This window comes from Plodia interpunctella, chromosome 19, assembly GCF_027563975.2.
Source record: "Plodia interpunctella isolate USDA-ARS_2022_Savannah chromosome 19, ilPloInte3.2, whole genome shotgun sequence".
In the NCBI taxonomy this organism is placed as follows: Eukaryota; Metazoa; Arthropoda; class Insecta; order Lepidoptera; family Pyralidae; genus Plodia; species Plodia interpunctella.
In genome coordinates, this window is record NC_071312.1 from 3797365 (window position 1) to 3816495 (window position 19131).

Here is a 19131-nt window from a genome sequence, read left to right on the forward strand (position 1 = left end):
AAACTGGCTCCATATCCAATTATTTTAAGGAAATAAAAACAAAACTAATCATATAAGATTTTATTCTATTAATGCCTTAAAATACTCGTGGATAGGTACTTAAAGGTAGATTGACTTTTTATATGTATAATCACAGAATGTAAATGTTTATTCGAACAGTGGTAACAATAATAACTTCAAGCTAAACAGAACAATGATACAACTGGCTTATGACAATTTATATAACAATTTGTAAAGTAGCATATTAACAATCATTACGAGATTCGAGAAATAAGTGTGTCACAAAATTCTTAACTCGCTTTCTCAAAGACTAAAATAAAAAATGGCAATAAAAATATTGATTAAAATTTTTCAATTCGAGATAATCAAAAATGTCCTTCCTGATCTAGGACTTTATAAAACCAGTAAAAAAGAACTTAAATATTCAAACCAGCCAGTAACTCCCTTACATCCTTAGCGCTGGTTTCCATTTTCATAATATCTCTAAAGACGCGGGCACAGTCGGTTTCCTTTTCGATTTTCTTGGATATTTCATGCGCTCGTCGGGTGATCTCTTTGGGAATACCAGCCAGTCTCGCTGCGTTGAAGCCGTACGACTTGGGACAAGCTCCCGGACTAAGTTTGTATAGGAATGTTATTGTTTCCTCTGGGATGTGGTCTTCACTGTCGGGTGTCGATTCGTCCGTCTCCACCATGCATGCCTGCGAATTAATATTTATGTTATGTAATATTTCAAAGCAAACATCGCAACCTACAACTAACATCAGTAGAACTTAGGTAAGTACAGTATAAAGTTCCGCGGTGCTTGCATATCAGTCTATCTGTTAAATATACTATCTAATAGAGCTATTTTGGTGTTCTCTTTTTTGTAATTAGTGATAAGCAAGTTTTATGTGAATTATATATATTTTTTGATCTCCATTATGACGCGTTCATCCGTTCGGATAGGATACCAAAATAAACATTATATAATTGTTAATAAGAACTGCGCAGGTCTATCTGGGAGCGAAAGAAAAATAGAATGTGTCAGATGAAATGGCTATAAAGTGAAGATTGATTTGATGGTCTTAACTAAACGTGGTCTTCAGTGTTCAAAAATATAAATAACATACCATATGCCCCAGTACAACTCCGGGATGCGAGGACAGATGGTGCACCAATGAGTGGTAATGCGTAGAGAAGACAACGCGGCAGCCGCGCTGTGCCAGCTCCGCGCACACGCTGGACGCTATGGCCGTGCCATCGTATGTCGATGTGCCGCGGCCTGGGGGAAATTCATTACTTAGATAGCGGGCAAAGGTTTACAAAAATAATTATTAAAAGAATATCGACCTAATTTTACACCTAAAGATACAAAATTGAAATGAATGTATTGAAATTAAATAAGTGGGAGTGTTTATGTAAATGATTATACATAATAAAAGCCGAAACAGGAAATAAGGTGCTTAAGTCATATGAGTATTATGCTGTATTTATTCGCAAGTATATTTGGAGCAAATTGGGTTTGTGCCACGAAATAGTAAAATACTGAGTCTAAAACCCATCTCTACTGCTGAGATGCTATTGAGGATGATCACAACTAGAGAAAACAATAAAAAATATTTGCTTTTACAGAAAAAAAAATTACACAAGTTTGACAAACCAACAGATTACACGTCTCTTATCATGTATCGTCGTGGGAATTGAATGTTGAAAATGTTCAACACTGCAGGACAAGTGTCCGTAAGTAAAATTAATCTGAAAGATCTAATAATTAAAATCTATTAATATTAAAAGTAAAATAAAACAAAAAAAGATTTGGGCTCGTCCGGGATTTGAACCCGGGACCTCTCGCACCCTAAGCGAAAATCATACCCCTAGACCAACGAGCCAGCTGACTAAACTGCCGAAAATATGCTTTGAATACTACATCAGTATACTACGCAATAAAGTGAAAGGTGTTGGGCGAGTATTTCCAAAACTGATGTGTGGGAAGAATTTTATACCGTTATATTTTTAGGCCATAATGTATTCGAGTAAGACTATATCGCTACGATACATGAGATTGTTATATATTTAAAGAGGCAGGTACATTACATCCTGTATTGAACTAATTAATAACAATATCATTTAAGTCTAATTAGTAAGTAACATATATAAATAGCCATAAAGACTGGAACATAATAAGATACCTAAACCAAGCGGTTTCAGTATTAAAAAAATACTCTAAAAACTACTACTATTATTATCAAACAACTTGTAAATAAAATCAATACTTATTTTAATTGAAGAATTACAAAATTATAAATTGTAGGAAACAAATTAGAACAATTTATAAATTGCTCATAATAGAAAATTTAACCTACTTAGAGATATAACCGAGATTTTATAGAAATACAATAAAAAAATAACATATCCTGATATAAAAAGCGGGCTCGTCCGGGATTTGAACCCGGGACCTCTCGCACCCAAAGCGAGAATCATACCCCTAGACCAACGAGCCACACGCTTACCGAATGAAATACCAAGCCTGTATCAAATTTATTTTACGCATCCGTTGTAAATTATGCAAATCGATTTGATATATTTCGTCTAACATACTCAGTTTACATAATAATGTGATAAATATCGCTGATAGGATTATTATTTTATGGTGATAAAATTTTGTCAATAAACGTTTTTAAATCTTAAAATAGGTTTTTCCGGTTCATAACTGTCATGAATCATGTTTGTAAGCAATTATCACTCTATAGTGATAAGACATTCATGAATAGGACCCACGTGCTTGTAAGAAATAAGTTTCCTAAACTGTGTTTAAACTCTGTCAAACTCACATGGTCCTTTTTAAAGATTCGGCTCTGATTTTACGATCTTCCTAACGTCATCCCGCTTCAGACATGCTGTTGTTCACTACTGTCAAAGCGGTCGTTTTTATGTGACCTTTCTAATTTAGTCGTGAATGTGACATTGCTGATACATAGGAACTGTTCTTGACGGGCTAAAGAAATATGTTTAAATAAATGTGTTATTATCATTATTACCTATGTATCAGCAATGTCAGTGTTGTCCATTGACAACACTCAACGGCCCACACTACGCTGTATCGCGGGTTCGATGGACGCAAACAGAAACGGATTCATCATCTAGATCGGCCGATAAATATTTGAGGTCACTGCTACAAATGGCCGCGCTTGGAGTCTAACTCACGTCCTTCAGATAGCGGCGGGGTAGTGACCAGTGTGTGTGATCGCGTTTAAAAAAGGCATGTATCCTAACTTACATTATAAATGCGAAATTAAGTTTTGTCAACTCGATATTTTGCATATGTGTAATTTGAAGTATGGAGAAGGACATACGGTACCTTTCATCTCGGAAAAACACCTGTTCCCGTGGGCAATAGCTAGTCCCAACTAATATTATAAATGCAAAATAAAGTTTGTTACCTCTTCATGCATTATCTACTGTGGACCGATTGTTATGAAATTTGGTGCACGGGTAGAAAATAACCTGGAATAACACATAGGGTACCATATTTATCTCGAAATTCCCATGGGAGCGAAGCCTCGGGGCGCATTAACTAAATGATAAAATTGAGCGATAAAGTCGTGACGAAGTCTTCTCACGGAACCGTGCCAAGGCGTTTAAAAGTCGGTTGGAAGGTTAAAACAGTGTTTCCACCTAGCTCGTCCAGCAGCAGCAGCGAGTGGCGGCGGGCGTGGCGCAGCACCGCGGCGGTCTCCAGCATCTCCAGCAGGAAGGTGGAGTGCGCACTGAGGATGTCGTCGGCGGCGCCCAGTCGCGTGAACACGCGGTCCACTGCGCTCAGGCCGCACGCTTGTGCTGGCACGTAGCTGCCCTGTTCCAAATTCATTATTCCAAAATTATTTCATTCTCAGTTCTTTATTTGCATCAAGTAAGTAAAGTGTGTAAGTAACAAATCTTTATTATATATAATAGAGACAATTAAGGACCCTTACGGGCGCGGCAATCGAAGAGGGGCTGACTTATCCATAATTACAATATATTAAATTCTATTTCTTTTAGTAAATAAATTACTTTTTATAAAAAACATATCCTCATCTCGCTGTCTGTCTGACCCCTATGTTTGCTTACATTTAAAACTACGCAACGGATTTTGATGCGGGTTTTTTAATAGTTAGAGTGACTCAAGAGAAAAGTTTACCCAGCTTTACAAGCCAGGGCGGGTCGCTAGTTACATAACAAAGTAAATCAACCAAGCAAATAAACAAAGTAAGTAATAATTAATGGCTATCAACAAGCGGTGGAAACCGCTTGTTGATAAAGTATCTATTTGAAAGGTCCCAGGTTTAAATCCTACTTGAACCACATAATTTTGTATACTAATCAGACTCATGTATAGTAGTTTTTACAGACTACCATATATAATTGCTATGCTTCAAGCAACCTGCACACTGGTTGATTATCCACATGCGTGTTAAATAATGATGAAGAATGGTAAACCACTCCATTAAATGGAGTGGTTTGCCATTCTTCATCATAATAAATGATTATACATTTATTTGCATTCAAACACGGTAAACATACATGTTCGGACAAAATGTCAGTTTCATTTGATCAAGCGTGTTGCGCCAACAATTAGGCATGCAAACATTCAGAGTCCATGCGTGTAGTAATAATTCCAAAATATTATAAACTTAATAAAACAAAATTTAAATAAAATAATGCCAAGAAAGTCTGTGAAGAAGTTACCAAATGGGCCAACACGGAAATGAGCCCCAGTTGTCTCATGAGGGTGGACTTGCCCCCCATGTTGGGCCCCGTGAGCAGCAGCAGCCGCGGCCCGGGGCCCAGCGCCGTGGAGTTGGGGATGAACTCCGCCAGCGTCATGCAGGGGTGCCGACCTTCCACTATGTTTATGTACGGCTGGGGATTTATGTAGAGGTTATATACATAGTTTAATTAGATAACTTAATTTGTGGTCGTGCAAATCAAAAGGGACTTTATGGCGGCTAGCCTCTTTATTGCCGTTGTTCCAGTACAAAACAACGGCAATAAAGACCTAAGTGCTAGTGCTGTGCTACCTTATGGCTGCATAAGGTCCCTTTTGATTTGGACGACCACATTTGTTACCACTTAACACAATCACCAACAAAACAAATTTAAAAAATGAAAATAATTAAAACTAACAAGAACGTCGTGCAATAGAAGACAAAACAGTTACTCCCCAGCTCAGCCAGCTACAGTGAAGCATACTCTCAGCTACAGTTCTAGCAGTACAAGGTATCGATCGAACTTTCCAGATTATAAATTTGCAATTTTGGAAAAAAAAAATTAGGAACTTGATGAAATTAACTCCGATTCCGATTTCATTGCGTACACGTATAGAATAAAAACAAAAATTTCGATTTGAAATACCCACACGATTGTTGTCCCAGGACAAAGACAATTTGTATGCAGGGCTTATTTAAAATATTTCACAGACAAAACATATTTATGTGTGTACAAGGGTAAATATCAAAACAATTTTAACCTTGCACCTGTATGAGAAATATTTTTGCAAATCAAATGAATGAAATTTCCTGTGAAAGCTCACCTCTGCATCCTTATCAAAAGTAACATCCGGCAAGCAGATATCCCCGCTCTGTTGTCTGGCAAATTCACTGTAAGAAAAACCGTTTCTGTACTAAAATTTAAATTTACATATTCCCACGACTTCGTCTGCGTGAATTACTCACGGGTAAAATGAAAAAATAAAAATATATATAAATGGGATGCAAGTGAAATGTTAAAAATGTGATGGTGGCGCTAGTGGAGCACCTGAGGGCGAGCAACACGTCCAGAGCAGCGACGCAGCGCAGCGCCGCCGCCCACTGCTCGTAGCTCGCGGAGAACTTCTCCAATATTCTGCGGCTCAAGTCTTTTAGCGCGCTCGTCTTCTGCTCTTCTGCGGCCATCATGCGGGCTAGGAACTCCTGTACAAATGTGATAATAGGTTATTATATATTTTATCATATTATAGCACTAGAAAGCATTGTAACGTCAAGAAAATTCTCGTTGTAGCTGTTTTTTTATGATTTTGATTTTTTAACCATTATGATTAAATTCGGAGATAATAAAAACCCATAATATTCGACTTCTGATCGAAAAGCATATTCATATCGTTAAACCCAAAATGATTCTGCTCGTTTCCGCACCCACCACTGCGCCAAACGATCCCACCTTTGTGGGATCGTTTGGTTTGGTTTGTGGGTCGTTTCTGTCTTTCGAGTAAAGACTCGAAAGACAGAAAACATAGCGTGGTCCTTGATATGCGCATGTGGGTATCAGCCGGGTTAATGATAATACCGGTTTCGAACCAAGATTTTCAATATACCCTAAAATAACTTGTTTAAACCTCTTCTAAACCTGATTTATAGAATACCGTATTTAAAAAATAAATAAATAAATGCTGTAAATTCAACATTTTGAATACATCTACTATTGAAGAAATATTATAATACCTTAGTCTCAGCCGTGGAGTACCGTTTGAACCCCTTCCGTGCGCCTTCCAGGTGGTAGTTTGAGTCCGCCTTCCCTGCTGCCGACTGCGGCACTTCTAACTGGAAGCGCTTCTTGTCTGTGCCCACGTATGTCAACTGTAACAATAATATAATTTTTAAGGAAATAAGTATTACTAAAATTTACTTTAGAATAGGTTTGAACTAAAATTTCATTTCTATTCAACAAAGTGTGTGTAAATTTCTTTACATGTTAGAACTGGTAAGAAAAAACGAACTCTAATTAGCAGTTATTTTAGTATATAACAGGCATTAAGTAGATTACCCTCGTCTTGAAGTATTTTTCCTGCTCCTTCAAGTAATCCTGTAGTTCCTTCTCGATGTCTCTGATCGAGGCCAGGGCGCTGTCGTACTCAACGTCCACGCCCTCTCCGGGCAGAATACGACCTTCTTTCTCTGCTTGAGTCTGGTCGAACGCCTCCTATACACAAAACATAAACACCATGTATAAGAAATTTTCAGTTCCTGTTATATTAGCCCAGAAAAAATGGCGCTTTAGAAAAAAACAAAAATAAGTTTTTTTTGTTATATCAATTAAAAACGTGATCTATACTATTATTATAAAGAAGTAAGCATTTGTGAATTTGTATGTTTGAGGCGGGTAATCTCCGAAACTACCGAACCGATTTCAAAAATTCTTTTACCATAAGAAAGGTTACATTATCCAAGATTGCTATAGGCTGTATTTTATCTCAAAACTTCCATGGGATCGAAGCCACGGTCTTGTTATAAACAAGGTACTTTTTGTTTGAATCTTCTTAACTTCTATAGGCATGATAGTAAAAGAGATAAAATATTTCGCTAACAATATTATATATCACACAGACGATTATTATTAATATCGAAATAATTAAAACCAATTTATTCACCTTTAGAATCTGAGAATTTTGAAAAATTAAACTTACCTTGAAAAACTTCAACGTCTCCCTATAATCTGGAAACTCTCCCACCGGAGTGAACTGGCTGACCCTCAGCAGCAAGCCGCCAGCGCGCGCCAGCAGCGGCGCCAGCCTCAAGGCGGCCGTGAACCCGTTCAGGACCGACACGAAGTCTACAACTTTCCGCTTGGAATAGGTCTTCTCTTCATAGAATATCGCGCGAGAGTCCGGGTGGGATTTCGAGCGTTTTAAGTTTCCCATTGCATGTATTCTGTAAAGGAAGTTTTATAGAAACCATAGGCACATTATAATAAAGAGTATTGTACGGCCACTCTCTGCCCCCCGCTTGTTCCACATTCACATTCAGTCATAATATTTTTCCCCAGATTAGGATTGAGAGACAAGCCGCCTCATACGTTTTCGAACACATGCGATTTTGGCGCCAAACCTGACGTCTCATCTTACTCACACGTATGTACGCACGTAATATAGTTGTTGTCCAGTCAAACTATTCTAATGGCGATAGAAAAGAGCAACCACTTTATCCTTAGCCCAATTGAGATCCTCATTGACATGATAAAAGATGAGCCTTGGTATGCACAACTCCAAAGTCAGATAGAAACCCCATTTAGGTCTTAGCACTGTTTTCTAGGTATCTCATAACACCAGCCTGTAGTCTATTTAGAGTTCTCCAGACTGACCAGCGGAGATCACCACCAGGTAGAAGTTTCTCAGCTGTTTACAGATCAGCTGGCTGCATAGGGAACTGGCTATATTTCCATTTTTGTACCCTGGCTTTTCAGAGCTTCCTTGGTGAGTAAACTGGACTGGGTACTGGGTAAGCTGGTCTGGGTAAACTGGTCTAAAACTTACTTCGCCAGTAATCTCTCCAAGTCAGGCATGGAGGTGAGAATGGTCTTGGCTTCCTGGCTCAGTTCCTGGTCCTCTAGTAAAAACTTTACGGCTTGCTGCCTCTCTTTTATGACGGTTATGTTGCAGCTCGGAGCGCAAACCCATTGGTATAGCAATCTGGAAGATATTTCGAGATTATTTTCAAACTGAAAAACTTGCGATATTTATGTTTTTTTTTGTGTATGTTTTATTTTCTACTTATGTTTTATTTCTTTATATATTATGATGGTTCTTGGAAAAAAAATCAACTATCATAACATAGATATGATGATCCTACACATTAGACATACAACAGTTTATGAGAGATTCTGGAATGGAAAAGTACAGAATATGACTTTTTAATTACTGTTTAGTTATCACTTTGAATACGCCGCTCAGCAGAGCCGCTCGCGGCTTATTAGTTTTCTAATTCTCTTTGGGCATGCATAGATTAGATACTGCGTATAAATTTATGTGTATTGTACTGAGAATTAAAATGGTTTTATACATATATTTCGATCCGATCATATGCCATATCTATGATACTGCACTAGCAAATTTAATTACCTTTTCCCCATAGGCGTGGAGCAGAAATTCAACCTGTCATACAAGCAGCCCTCGTCCTGCACTATCCTCAGATTCCTTAGCGTTATGGCATCCAGCACCATAGTGTTGCCGCCTTCCCAGCGACTCTCGACCTTATCCCCTTGCGATAAGGTCTTGTTCAGCATGTCGGGGGGCAGGTATGAGATGAATTGCGACATGCCTAGTACTTGTATGTCTAGTAGGCAGTCGGTTAGGTAGGCGACGCAGCCGCCTAGCGCTTTCACTGCTAGGTAGCAGTCTGGCGCTGGGGTGAGGCCTAAAGCGTCACCTGTAAAAAAATAGGTTTTTCACTTAACTACATAAATTATATTAACTTGGCACGAACCTTTTTTATTTAATGTTGCTGACGTGTAGTTATGTGTTCAAAGTGCGAAAGTTTAAAAAACACGATATTTTTCAATTCTCATGCTCGTAAAGTTTACCTTTATGATTGCGTAAAATTAGATCCTAAGCTCTATTACATAAGGTAGAAACTTCATCTATGAATTAATTGTTTGCTCAAGTGCGTAATTTTCGTAATTTTAATACATTTTATACAAAAACACTCTAGAGCAAAAATGTAAAATCTTCAACTAATCAACTTGTGGCCAGTAACTTAATTATTTTTATTTAATTACACCTCTTACACAACACTAAACCAACAAACCAACCTTCATTCAAAAAAGGTTTGATCCCCTCAGGCCAATCCCCATCAGCATTGGTCCTGTAATACTTCTCGGCCAGGACCTTGAGGGTGTTCTCAGGACTCCACATGTTGCAGGGCTCCCGCCGCGCGCTATAGCAATGCGACGCGAGGAGTTTGGACGTACGGCCTGTAGTTGTCTTACGGTCGAATATTAGCTGTAAATTTGCAGTTGTGTTTATTGGAAACAAGATATAGTTTTTCGTTTATACATATAGTAACGACCCGCCCCGGCTTCGCTCGGGTAAAAACATAATAAATTGTTCATTAAATCACACTCTATTGGTGAAAACCGGTAATTTTTGAGTTTATCGCGAACAGACAGACAGACGCGGTAGAGGACTTTGTTTTATAATATGTAAGGATATATATTTATTTTTAATATTTTTACTCTTTGCACATAACCAACAGTCGGTTTTACTATGTATTTCTTCTTTCGCTTGCCGGTCGACTTGCAGAGATCCCTCGCCCCTCCCTCTCAAAGAGAGTTGTTATTAAGCATGCAATTATGCACGCAAATCTCCGACCTTTCAAGGATTATTTTGTACCCTGGACTTCACAGCCGGGAATGCACGCGCGAAGATGAGAGACTTACCAAAGCGGGCGGGTAGTGAGCCAAGGTGGTCAGCAGCCGGGAAGAATGCTTGTCGTCCTGGAACTGGCCGAGGTGGAAGTGGCCGATGGAGGTGTCCACGAAACACACGCCGTATGTACTGCAGCTGTTGTGCTCCTGTGCGAAATGTGAGGATTTCAATCTAAATAAGCTTTTACCTATGGTTGCAAGGACTAGAATCTGCCCAGCGGTACCCTTTTGTTTGGAACGCCACATATATTATTTTCACTTCGTTCCCATGAAATTTCGGAATAAAAACCCTAAGTGTTATTCCAGGTTATATTCTGCCCGTGCACCAAATTTCATAACAATCCGTCTAGCAGATTTTGCATGAAAGAGTAACAAACATACATGCTCACAAACTTTCGCATTTATAATATTAGTTGGATGTGTGATTTGATTTTAATGAGCTTTTTGTATCATCACTAATTTTAAATAGTGGGACGATTTCACCCATAGTGAGATATATGGTTATTAGACTACAATTTAAAAAGTAGAAAGGATTGGGGCATTTGGCGACCTGGTAAACAGCACTTTAATACCTGGACACCATTTCTCATTCATGAGAATTATTTATTATTTACAGTATATAAAGTTGAATTTATTCAGAAGGAAATCGGCAATATTAGTTCTGGTCCATGTCTCTCTCATGCCGAGCTCAGTGAAGATCAGTCCCCGGTTACCTCCTCAGCCACAGCCAGCATGTACGCGGCGCCCGCGTCCGGCGGCCCCGGCTCCTGCAGCCCGCACGCGAGCGCCCCGCGCACCACCACGCTGCACACCTCGCGCCGCACCACTTTGTCCCATTTGCTGTTCTGGCCCGCTGATGAACAATGGCACATTGAGCGAAACACTCTTTTACGTTGGCTAACGAACAAGCAGGTCACCTGATGGTAAGTGGTCACAGAAACAATGCAATAGGACTACCCATAGCATTAGTTTGCATGTAGTAGTTACAATTTTTCAAATTTTAACAAAGACATGAATTAGTTTTACTATCGTACTTTACTGCATTGTGATACAACTGACATACTTTTCTTGCATCTCTCCTGCATCATGTCGGGCGTCTCAGTTTGCTCGACGCGCGCCACTTTGTATCCCTTTGATACTAAAGTCGATGCCATTCGCGCATATGCACTCTCAGGGAATCCTGAATGGGCAAATTCTCCCTAAAATCAGAAAATAGGATTCTATAAATATATTATCACTGACTATATTGTTGCTTTACTTGGTCTTTAAAATTCATACCAATGTAATAAACAACTTTTTTTAAACAATATTCAGGACACTAAAAATAGGCTTTAAAAATCAATGGTTTTTTTGTATAACATAGTATATATTCTGCAAATACTTACAAACTAAGTTTTATTTGTTATGGTTACATAGAAAGTGCTCATGTTTAATTTTTTTAACAAAATGTTATGATTTACCTTCATGTAAGAAAATCCTAATTCATTAACTCCGACAGCTGCATCCATATGGTATAACTCATAGAATTTTCCAACTTTGAAAAACAAAACACAATCGAAATGTGAAGATTTAATTTCCCACCACTGCCTATGTGCCTGTGAAAAAAATTGGTTGTGAAATAAATTTAAATATATTTAGCTCACAGCATTATTCATGTTTCTTAACCTTAGCTAACACATAATTATCCTTTGGGAAAGAAAAGTAGTAAAAAAATAAAAGCCTTTATTAAGAAATTAAAACATCACATGCAAGTGATTGTGAAAGTCTAATTCTAATATGAAAAAGGTTTCACATCATATTCTGAAAGACCAACCTTTCCTCTTGGGAAAGAAGGATGTCTACTTGGGGAATTCCATGACAAATATATATGTACATAGTAAAAAGATATAGAACTTACAGGAGTTTGATTCTTATAAAAATCAGGTGGAACAAATAATGTGGTTGGATCATAGTCCGGATCTTCCGGCCTCCTTTTCTTGGCATCTCGGATCTTATCTGGTTTCAACCACTCCAACTTACAGTGAATCCAATTGCCATCATCTACAATTGCCGTTATCTCTGACTGAGATTCTGTCTTGGACTGTGGGGTAGAAGTTCTAAAACAAAGTTTAGCTTATTATCTAGTCACTGGTATATCCAACCAGATAATAATAATCAAATTAATCCAGCCACTGATTGCTCAATAGCATATCTAGCTATGTGTAAAGTATCAATGGAAGTATTTTATATTTTATATAAGAATTGTCACTATTTTATTTTGAGTATATTCTGTGCTGCAGAACTCTCCTTAGCTACCAAAAGATTTTGTTTTTTTTACCAACAGATTAACTTCTTTAGCAAGTATACTCAAAACATCATGTGTAAGTATTCAGCAATTTTAAGCATTATGATTTTTTGCTAAAGTGTCCCTTGAAAAAATATATATCAAGGCAGGTAGTAAGTAATATGCAAGTAGAAAAGTAATATCTTACCCATTCTTTGTAGCAGGCTTCACTGGTTTGCTGGCTTTTGGAGATTGTTTGGGTTCAAACTTGAAGCTGCTTTGCAGTTTACTTTCTACAGATTCCTTCTTCTTGGGGGTTTCCTCGATTTCTAAATTTATAGGGCTACTTTAGACGATTACATATATTAAACTAGTTGTAAAATTTTACATAACATTATGTTTATTGTATTGTAATGACACATTTTGTTATTCATGGCTAAACTGCTGGGCCAATTTTGATGAAATTTAGAATAGAAATAGTTAATGATCCCAGGAGCTGCCAGCGATAACTAGCAACAAATACCTATTGTTTAATCTTAAACATTACTGGTTACCTCTATTTTCCACATCAGAGTCATCAGAATCAACTGGATTGATACGAATTCTCTTTCGTCTTTTAGAAGCAATTGGGATCTCATCATCACTGTCGGGTTTATCTTTAGGTGAAGATGTAGGCTGCCTTTCGCGCTTTTTACCTGTTTACATGTAACAGATACAAAATTAACATTACAGAGTGAACAATACTTGTAAATTATTAGGGACATTGATGTTTTCTTCTTACTATCAGGTTTGCTTTCCTTCGCACCATTTACAGTGGTGTCCAATTTTACCGGGTCATTGGAATCTTCTGCCGGTTTTGCCTTTTTGTTAGCTGGTGGAGTCTTTGTGAAGTATTTAAATAAAGTATTAGACGTCCCCACGCTATTACGCTTGGACATTGTGTAATTTTTTTTTAATCCAAAAGTTAAAAACAAACTCTTTTTCACGCTTTTAGTTACTTAAATTTGGCAAAATTTTCAATTTTGCTATTTTTCTTGGATTGGCGGACCAACATCGGACTTTTGGCGCAAAATGTCAAATCAACAACACAACACAAACAACTAACTGTCAATGTCAAACTATTCAATTTTTTTTAGCAAGGCCATTTACTTCTCTTGGGCTATGGGGAGGTGGTTTCTTCTCTATTTATCCATGGTTTCTCTGCAATACGACTGATTTCCATCGATGCTGACAAGAGAGCGGCTGCTTTTCGCTCTGGGAAATTAATTCTTACGTTTAAAAATACACGACAATACAAGTATCACGTCAGTACGTGGTCGACAGAGTCATTACTAGTTTGGAATTATTAACGATAGTATTGCTGCCTTATTTGTGGAATGGAGACAGACTGCAGCCTATCACTATTTAATCTCAATTCCATTTCTAGCATGCTATACAACAGCCTCTTACAATCTGCGTGGGAAGGAAAGCCTGGCACCACATTATATTGTTATCTTTCACTGCCACCAGACCCATGGATGACAGAAATATTGAAAAGGCATCCATAAATCCAACCAGTGTTAACATAAGTTTAAAAAAGGATGTACTTAATAGTAATAATAATAAAAATGCGACCTCCAGAATGTTATTTATTTTGTATTCTCATATTAAAATAAAAACATTATTCTAATAAATTTGGTGTAAATAAGTGATAATACAAAGAAGAGTCATCTTTATAAGAATTGCCTTGTAAGGGAATGTTTACATTTCACATTCAACATATTATGTCTATATTTAGAAACTAAAATGACCTATTAATAACTCGAATATAAATTTGGTTATCTGTATATCTTCTGATTAAGCCCCGAGTCTATCAACTAACGAAATAAATGAACAAACAGATTCAACTCTTATGTATTGTGATGTGATCTGTGCAATTTGGTTTGACATAGGTACTAAATGTAGATTTATTTTCATTAAAAAAAAAAAATTAACATATGCGTAAATAATTTGAAATCGAATTAATCTATTATGTAAATAAAATACTTAACTTAGTAGAAACGAAGAAGTTATTACAATAAAATATGATAGTCACAGAAGTTTGAGTTTCTGTGATAATAGTAAATATTTGCTTTTTTAAAATTAACTTAAGTAACGGTCATCTTAAACTGGACAATTTATAAATTTGTGTGCTTTGACTATGGAAAATATTTCTTCCTGTCTACCTATTTCGAAAAAAAAATTATCTTGTGATAATAAATGTGGCAGTTTGGCCAAAAAATTAATTAATTAATGAAAATGCCACACAGTTGTAATATTTAGAAGGAAACATTTATTTATAGAGAAAATAATCAGGAAAATTAATATTTTTAATTGCACTTCATGACTTTGTTACATTACGTCTACAAACACGCATTTAAATAATAAATCTAAAATCGTTCTTAAGTTAATGTGCATATGGCACTGTTTACACATAAGACAGTCTTTACATAATAATCTGCGGTTCCGGCACAGATAATGCAATAGATTTGTGCGGCAAGACTTGGCCCCCGTTTACGTATAACTCATCTTTGACAATGACATCTTCCCCCAACACGGTGCAGTTCTCCATTCGGACCCAGCGGCCCACCACGGACCGCCAGCCGACGATGCAGCCGTCCAGCCATGCGTGTTGTCTCACGCAAGCTCCTCGGAGAATTGTACTTCGTTTTATGCAGGCACCTGTAGTAGACATTTGAAAATTAGTTTTGTGTTGTATGCTACAGACGGAGACCATGTGCCGTTAACTTAACATTAAATCAAGAAATACGATTTACGGTCAAGGGTATGTGTGGACAATCAGGAAGTGTTTCTTCAATGATACAAATAGTCACTGAACAGCAGCAGGTGGGTGATGCATAAAAAATGTCTCTTGGTTTAATACTGCTTAATTTATTATATCACGCTTTTGAATGTAAGCAGAATTGAAGAGTTTTAAACTATTTTGAAGTTGGAAAATCTTTTTTGGAAAACTTTTTATAAACTTAAAATTTTGAATAATTCAAGTTGTTTTATTAGAGTTGAATATTATAAGAAAAAGCTCTGAAATATAATTTATTTAATAGTATATAAAATTCCCTTACCATCTTCAACAATAACATCCGGTCCAATAGTCACATTGGGTCCTATTCGGCACCCTTTCCCAATAGTAGCGGTGGGGTCAATCAGGACATTGCCGACGACGCCGGTGCCATCGTAAAGTTTATTTGAATTTTTCTGCCTTAAACTAGTGAGATATAGGCACATTCCTAGAAAAATTAATATGCACTTGTAACAATAAGGCTTTATAAGAGTAAACTAGTTAAAGATATGTTAAATACAAACAACATTCAGATTTTGTTTGACAATAAAATAGGAGTAAAGTCACAATAAAGTTGAAAAGTGATTTTCATTTATGGTATAGAATTCACGTATGGTAGTAGTGGCACTACTTATTAATATTAGGTCCTTACATATGAAATTAGCGTTTTGTTGTACTGGCCACTTAATCACAAATTTCTCCTCTTTGGTTAGGAATTCCAAATTCAAATTGACACATGTATTCGTGTTTCGTTAACCGTCATTCATTTGGACCCTGGCCAGCCAGCCAAATCCTGCCCCAAGCAAAAATTGACCCAAAAAAATATTTTTTTTTCTTCTGATTTTTCTGTTTTCGTCACTCAGTTTACAAAATGGAAAACTTGAAATATCGCATTATTTACGAGTACGAGTTCCACCGTGGCACCAGTGTTGCGGAAACGGCTCGAAGGGTTAATGATGTGTATGGTGGTCGTGTCGCAAAAGAAAACACAGTGGGTTTTTGGTTCCAACGTTTTCGTTCTGGAAATTTAGACCTGCAGAACAAGACCTGTGGACGGCCGGAGACCCTAGTTGATAATGAAGAATTGAAGGCTATTGTGGAAGCAGATCCATCGCAAACCACGTCAGAGTTAGATTCAGGCTTCGGTGTTAGTGATAAAACTATTTTAATCCACTTTAAGCAAATTGGGAAGATTAAGAAACTTGAAAGGTGGGTACCTCACGAATTGAGTGAAGCAAACCGGCAAACGCGTGTCGATTGCTGCGTTACATTACTTAACCAGCACAATAATGAAGGGTTTTAAAATCAAATCATTACCTGTGATGAAAAGTGGATTCTCTACGATAATCGGAAACGCTCATCGCAATGGCTGGACAGCCAGCCAAATCCTGCCCCAAGCAAAAATTGACCCAAAAAAGTTACTTGTAAGTGTTTAGTGGACTAGTGCCGGTGTGTCATTCATTACAGTTTTCTCAAATCTGGCCAGACGATTACGACAGACGTCCATTTTATTGATTCCCATCCGAATGGTTTTTTTAGTAAAGGGATCAATGAACTACCTATGAGATGGCAAAAATAATGGTTCTTACTTTGATTAAATAAATATATTACATTAAAAAATATTCGACATTTTGTTCCTCCTATACCAAACGCCAATTTCATATGCAAGGACCTAATACTTTAGACTGAAATAAATAAAAAAACAAACAAAATTACCTGTGAGAAAGTCTTTGGGTTGTCCTATATCCATCCAAAATCCTTGAAGTTCCATAGCATGCAACTGGCCATCTCGGGCCATGAACGGGAACACTTCTTTTTCTATTGACGTTGGTCGCAGCTCTATTCTGCTTAGCACAGATGGGTTCAGTATGTACATTCCTGTGAAAAATAAAGGTGATATGAAATCGGGATTCATTGTAAAATCTTGATCAAAGAAAAACTAAGCTAACTACTTCTTTATACTAAGTATCAAGTAGGCAAACAGGCATGATGGTAAGTGATCACCATAGACTATCAACTCCTACAACACTGAGTCACACATACAACTATACTTATTATATCTCTCAAACTATTGGTGGCTGATGGAAGACATCCCTTCATGGTTAATAAGTTCTCTAATGTATATTTACCCACTTGCTAAAAGTATATTACAACTTTTAGCATGTGTTCTTTGCATAATAAAATATTACAAACATAATAAATATAATTTTCTTAAGATATAGGAATTCAATAATGTAGTATTGTGCATGATCCTTACCTGCATTAATCTTATTGGAAATAAACTCTTGTGGTTTCTCTACAAAGCTTTCGATTACACCATCTTCTTTATAACACACCACACCATACTTTGAGGGCTCTTCGACTTTTGTGACAACTATTGTTCCCTCCTGAAAATTATTTAATAAAATTAATACATTAGCCTCCAGAAGCAAGAATTATTGGCTTGTTGAACATTCAGTTAAATCTATGCCTTCGATTAAAGTCAATTTTAAACTTTATCCATCCCATTAATCACAATTTATTAACCAATGCTTTGTAGAACAGATTTTGTTTTAACAATTCAATCACACAGAATCAAGACATGATAGGTAAACAATTGTTTGACTGGCACATTTACACCATTTCATAAGGTAGATGTTAAAATTAAAACAATATGTGTTCTACAAAGCACAAGGCTTACAAATAAATATTAGTTTTAATTAAATAATAAACCACAAGTAAATATAGTATAATATAGTTATAGATAACAAAACTATGACTCATCACACACTCATAGATAAAAGACACACCTTGCTTGTCAAATGCTATAGTGTTTCTATTACTAACATTTCTGTTATAAAACATTATTTTCCCTATGTATCTTAAATCGAACCATACTTTCATCTCAGATTGTAGTTAGTAAAAAATACATTACCTTTCCATGGCTTTTGTGATATTTAGCAAGCTCTTTGAATGGGAAGTCACATATTACATCAGAGTTCAGAACAAAAAAGGGTTCTGTGCTAGTGCTGAGCAGTTCCCGGGCCAGTGCCAAAGGTCCTGCAGTTCCCAATGGTTCAGTCTCATGTGAAAAAGTTAAAGACACTCCAAGTTTAGACACCTGTTCTGTTAATTCTTTTTCCATATCCTCTGCCCTGTATGAAACTGCCAATATTACCTGAAAACATAAAATTAACAAAGTTAAACATTATGCAGTGCCCACTTCTATATTTGCCAATAAGTTTTTGTTAAAAAAGTTGATAATCAGTTTTAAGAAGATTAACTCTTAGAATATTTTTTTAATGAAATAAATTACTGTAAAGGTAAATATTTTAATATCGACACTTTCTATTGTTTTTTATAGTAATCTTCAATTACCTACTTGTGTAACTCCGGCTTCGACTAACGCTTCTATCTGATGTAATAATATTGGTTTGTTTGCAAACTCAACCAGAGGCTTGGGTCTACTCAGAGTTAGAGGTCTTAGCCGAGTCCCGTAGCCACCAACCAGGATCAGAGCTCGGATTTCACCCAATTTCTTGTCTGTACCACACATTTTCACTAAATCGGCAAATCTTCCAAGAAACTTTAGCACACTAACAACTCGCTCGGTTACTTTATCTTCATACGTGGCACCGATATATGTGCGCTAGTGGACAGAAATTATTCACGGATCGCACGCTTTTGGAATGATAACGTGTAGGAAAATAGTATTTGTATAGAAATTATTTATAATGACAATAAAAATTGTAAACAACTATATACCTAGTACTATGTACCTACCTACAAATGACAAAATGAGAACACGTATTACGTACGTCACTTGATGACAGCTGTCTCTATTCCTTTTTTATGGCTTTGTGTTTGTAAACATCATGGATTTAGTAAGTACTTCGTACAACTATTTCCATAG

The 19131-nt window shown here is 36.8% G+C and overlaps 2 protein-coding genes and 2 non-coding genes across 6 annotated transcripts; all 4 read right to left on the bottom strand.

The window, feature by feature from the left end:
- Window positions 1-45: 45 nt before the first annotated feature.
- Msh6 lies at window positions 46-13505 on the bottom strand. Of its 2 annotated transcripts, none has more exons than XM_053759841.2 (20): window positions 13227-13505; window positions 12976-13116; window positions 12630-12750; window positions 12056-12254; window positions 11619-11753; window positions 11222-11357; window positions 10872-11011; window positions 10171-10305; window positions 9544-9733; window positions 8855-9161; window positions 8270-8425; window positions 7424-7667; window positions 6784-6939; window positions 6462-6596; window positions 5779-5933; window positions 5555-5621; window positions 4711-4884; window positions 3658-3835; window positions 1113-1264; window positions 46-701 (listed from the first exon to the last, which is right to left on the bottom strand). In XM_053759841.2, exons 1-20 carry the CDS (start codon window positions 13357-13359, stop codon window positions 417-419), a joined length of 3339 nt encoding a protein of 1112 aa, XP_053615816.1. In that variant the 5' UTR covers window positions 13360-13505; the 3' UTR covers window positions 46-416. The 2 variants fall into 2 exon arrangements, with proteins under 2 accessions (XP_053615816.1, XP_053615815.1); XM_053759840.2 differs by having other exon boundaries at window positions 13203-13505.
- TRNAP-AGG (transfer RNA proline (anticodon AGG)) lies at window positions 1800-1871 on the bottom strand. Its single transcript has one exon. It is a non-coding gene; the product is annotated as a tRNA-Pro (tRNA).
- On the bottom strand, window positions 2411-2482 carry TRNAP-UGG (transfer RNA proline (anticodon UGG)). The gene has a single exon. It is a non-coding gene; the product is annotated as a tRNA-Pro (tRNA).
- A 531-nt stretch (window positions 13506-14036) lies between the features above and the next one.
- Window positions 14037-19019, bottom strand: Gmppb (GDP-mannose pyrophosphorylase B). Of its 2 annotated transcripts, none has more exons than XM_053759847.2 (6): window positions 18601-19019; window positions 18154-18396; window positions 17497-17626; window positions 16956-17117; window positions 15523-15687; window positions 14037-15121 (listed from the first exon to the last, which is right to left on the bottom strand). In XM_053759847.2, the coding sequence occupies exons 1-6, from the start codon at window positions 18772-18774 to the stop codon at window positions 14886-14888; spliced, it is 1110 nt and encodes a 369-aa protein (XP_053615822.1). In that variant the 5' UTR covers window positions 18775-19019; the 3' UTR covers window positions 14037-14885. The 2 variants fall into 2 exon arrangements, with proteins under 2 accessions (XP_053615822.1, XP_053615823.1); XM_053759848.1 differs by having other exon boundaries at window positions 18597-18730.
- Window positions 19020-19131: the final 112 nt, after the last annotated feature.

Coding starts and splice junctions, on each gene's coding strand:
- Msh6 (XM_053759840.2), bottom strand. CDS start 13,359: ATGTCCAAGCGTAATAGCGTGGGGACGTCTAATACTTTATTTAAATAC. Junction 13,117..13,202: donor GAAGGAAAGCAAACCTGATA/GTAAGAAGAAAA, acceptor ACATGTAAACAG/GTAAAAAGCGCGAAAGGCAG. Junction 12,751..12,975: donor CTCTGATGTGGAAAATAGAG/GTAACCAGTAAT, acceptor CTATAAATTTAG/AAATCGAGGAAACCCCCAAG.
- Gmppb (XM_053759847.2), bottom strand. CDS start 18,774: ATGTGTGGTACAGACAAGAAATTGGGTGAAATCCGAGCTCTGATCCTG. Junction 18,397..18,600: donor TCGAAGCCGGAGTTACACAA/GTAGGTAATTGA, acceptor TTATGTTTTCAG/GTAATATTGGCAGTTTCATA. Junction 15,122..15,522: donor GGATGTTATTGTTGAAGATG/GTAAGGGAATTT, acceptor TGTCTACTACAG/GTGCCTGCATAAAACGAAGT.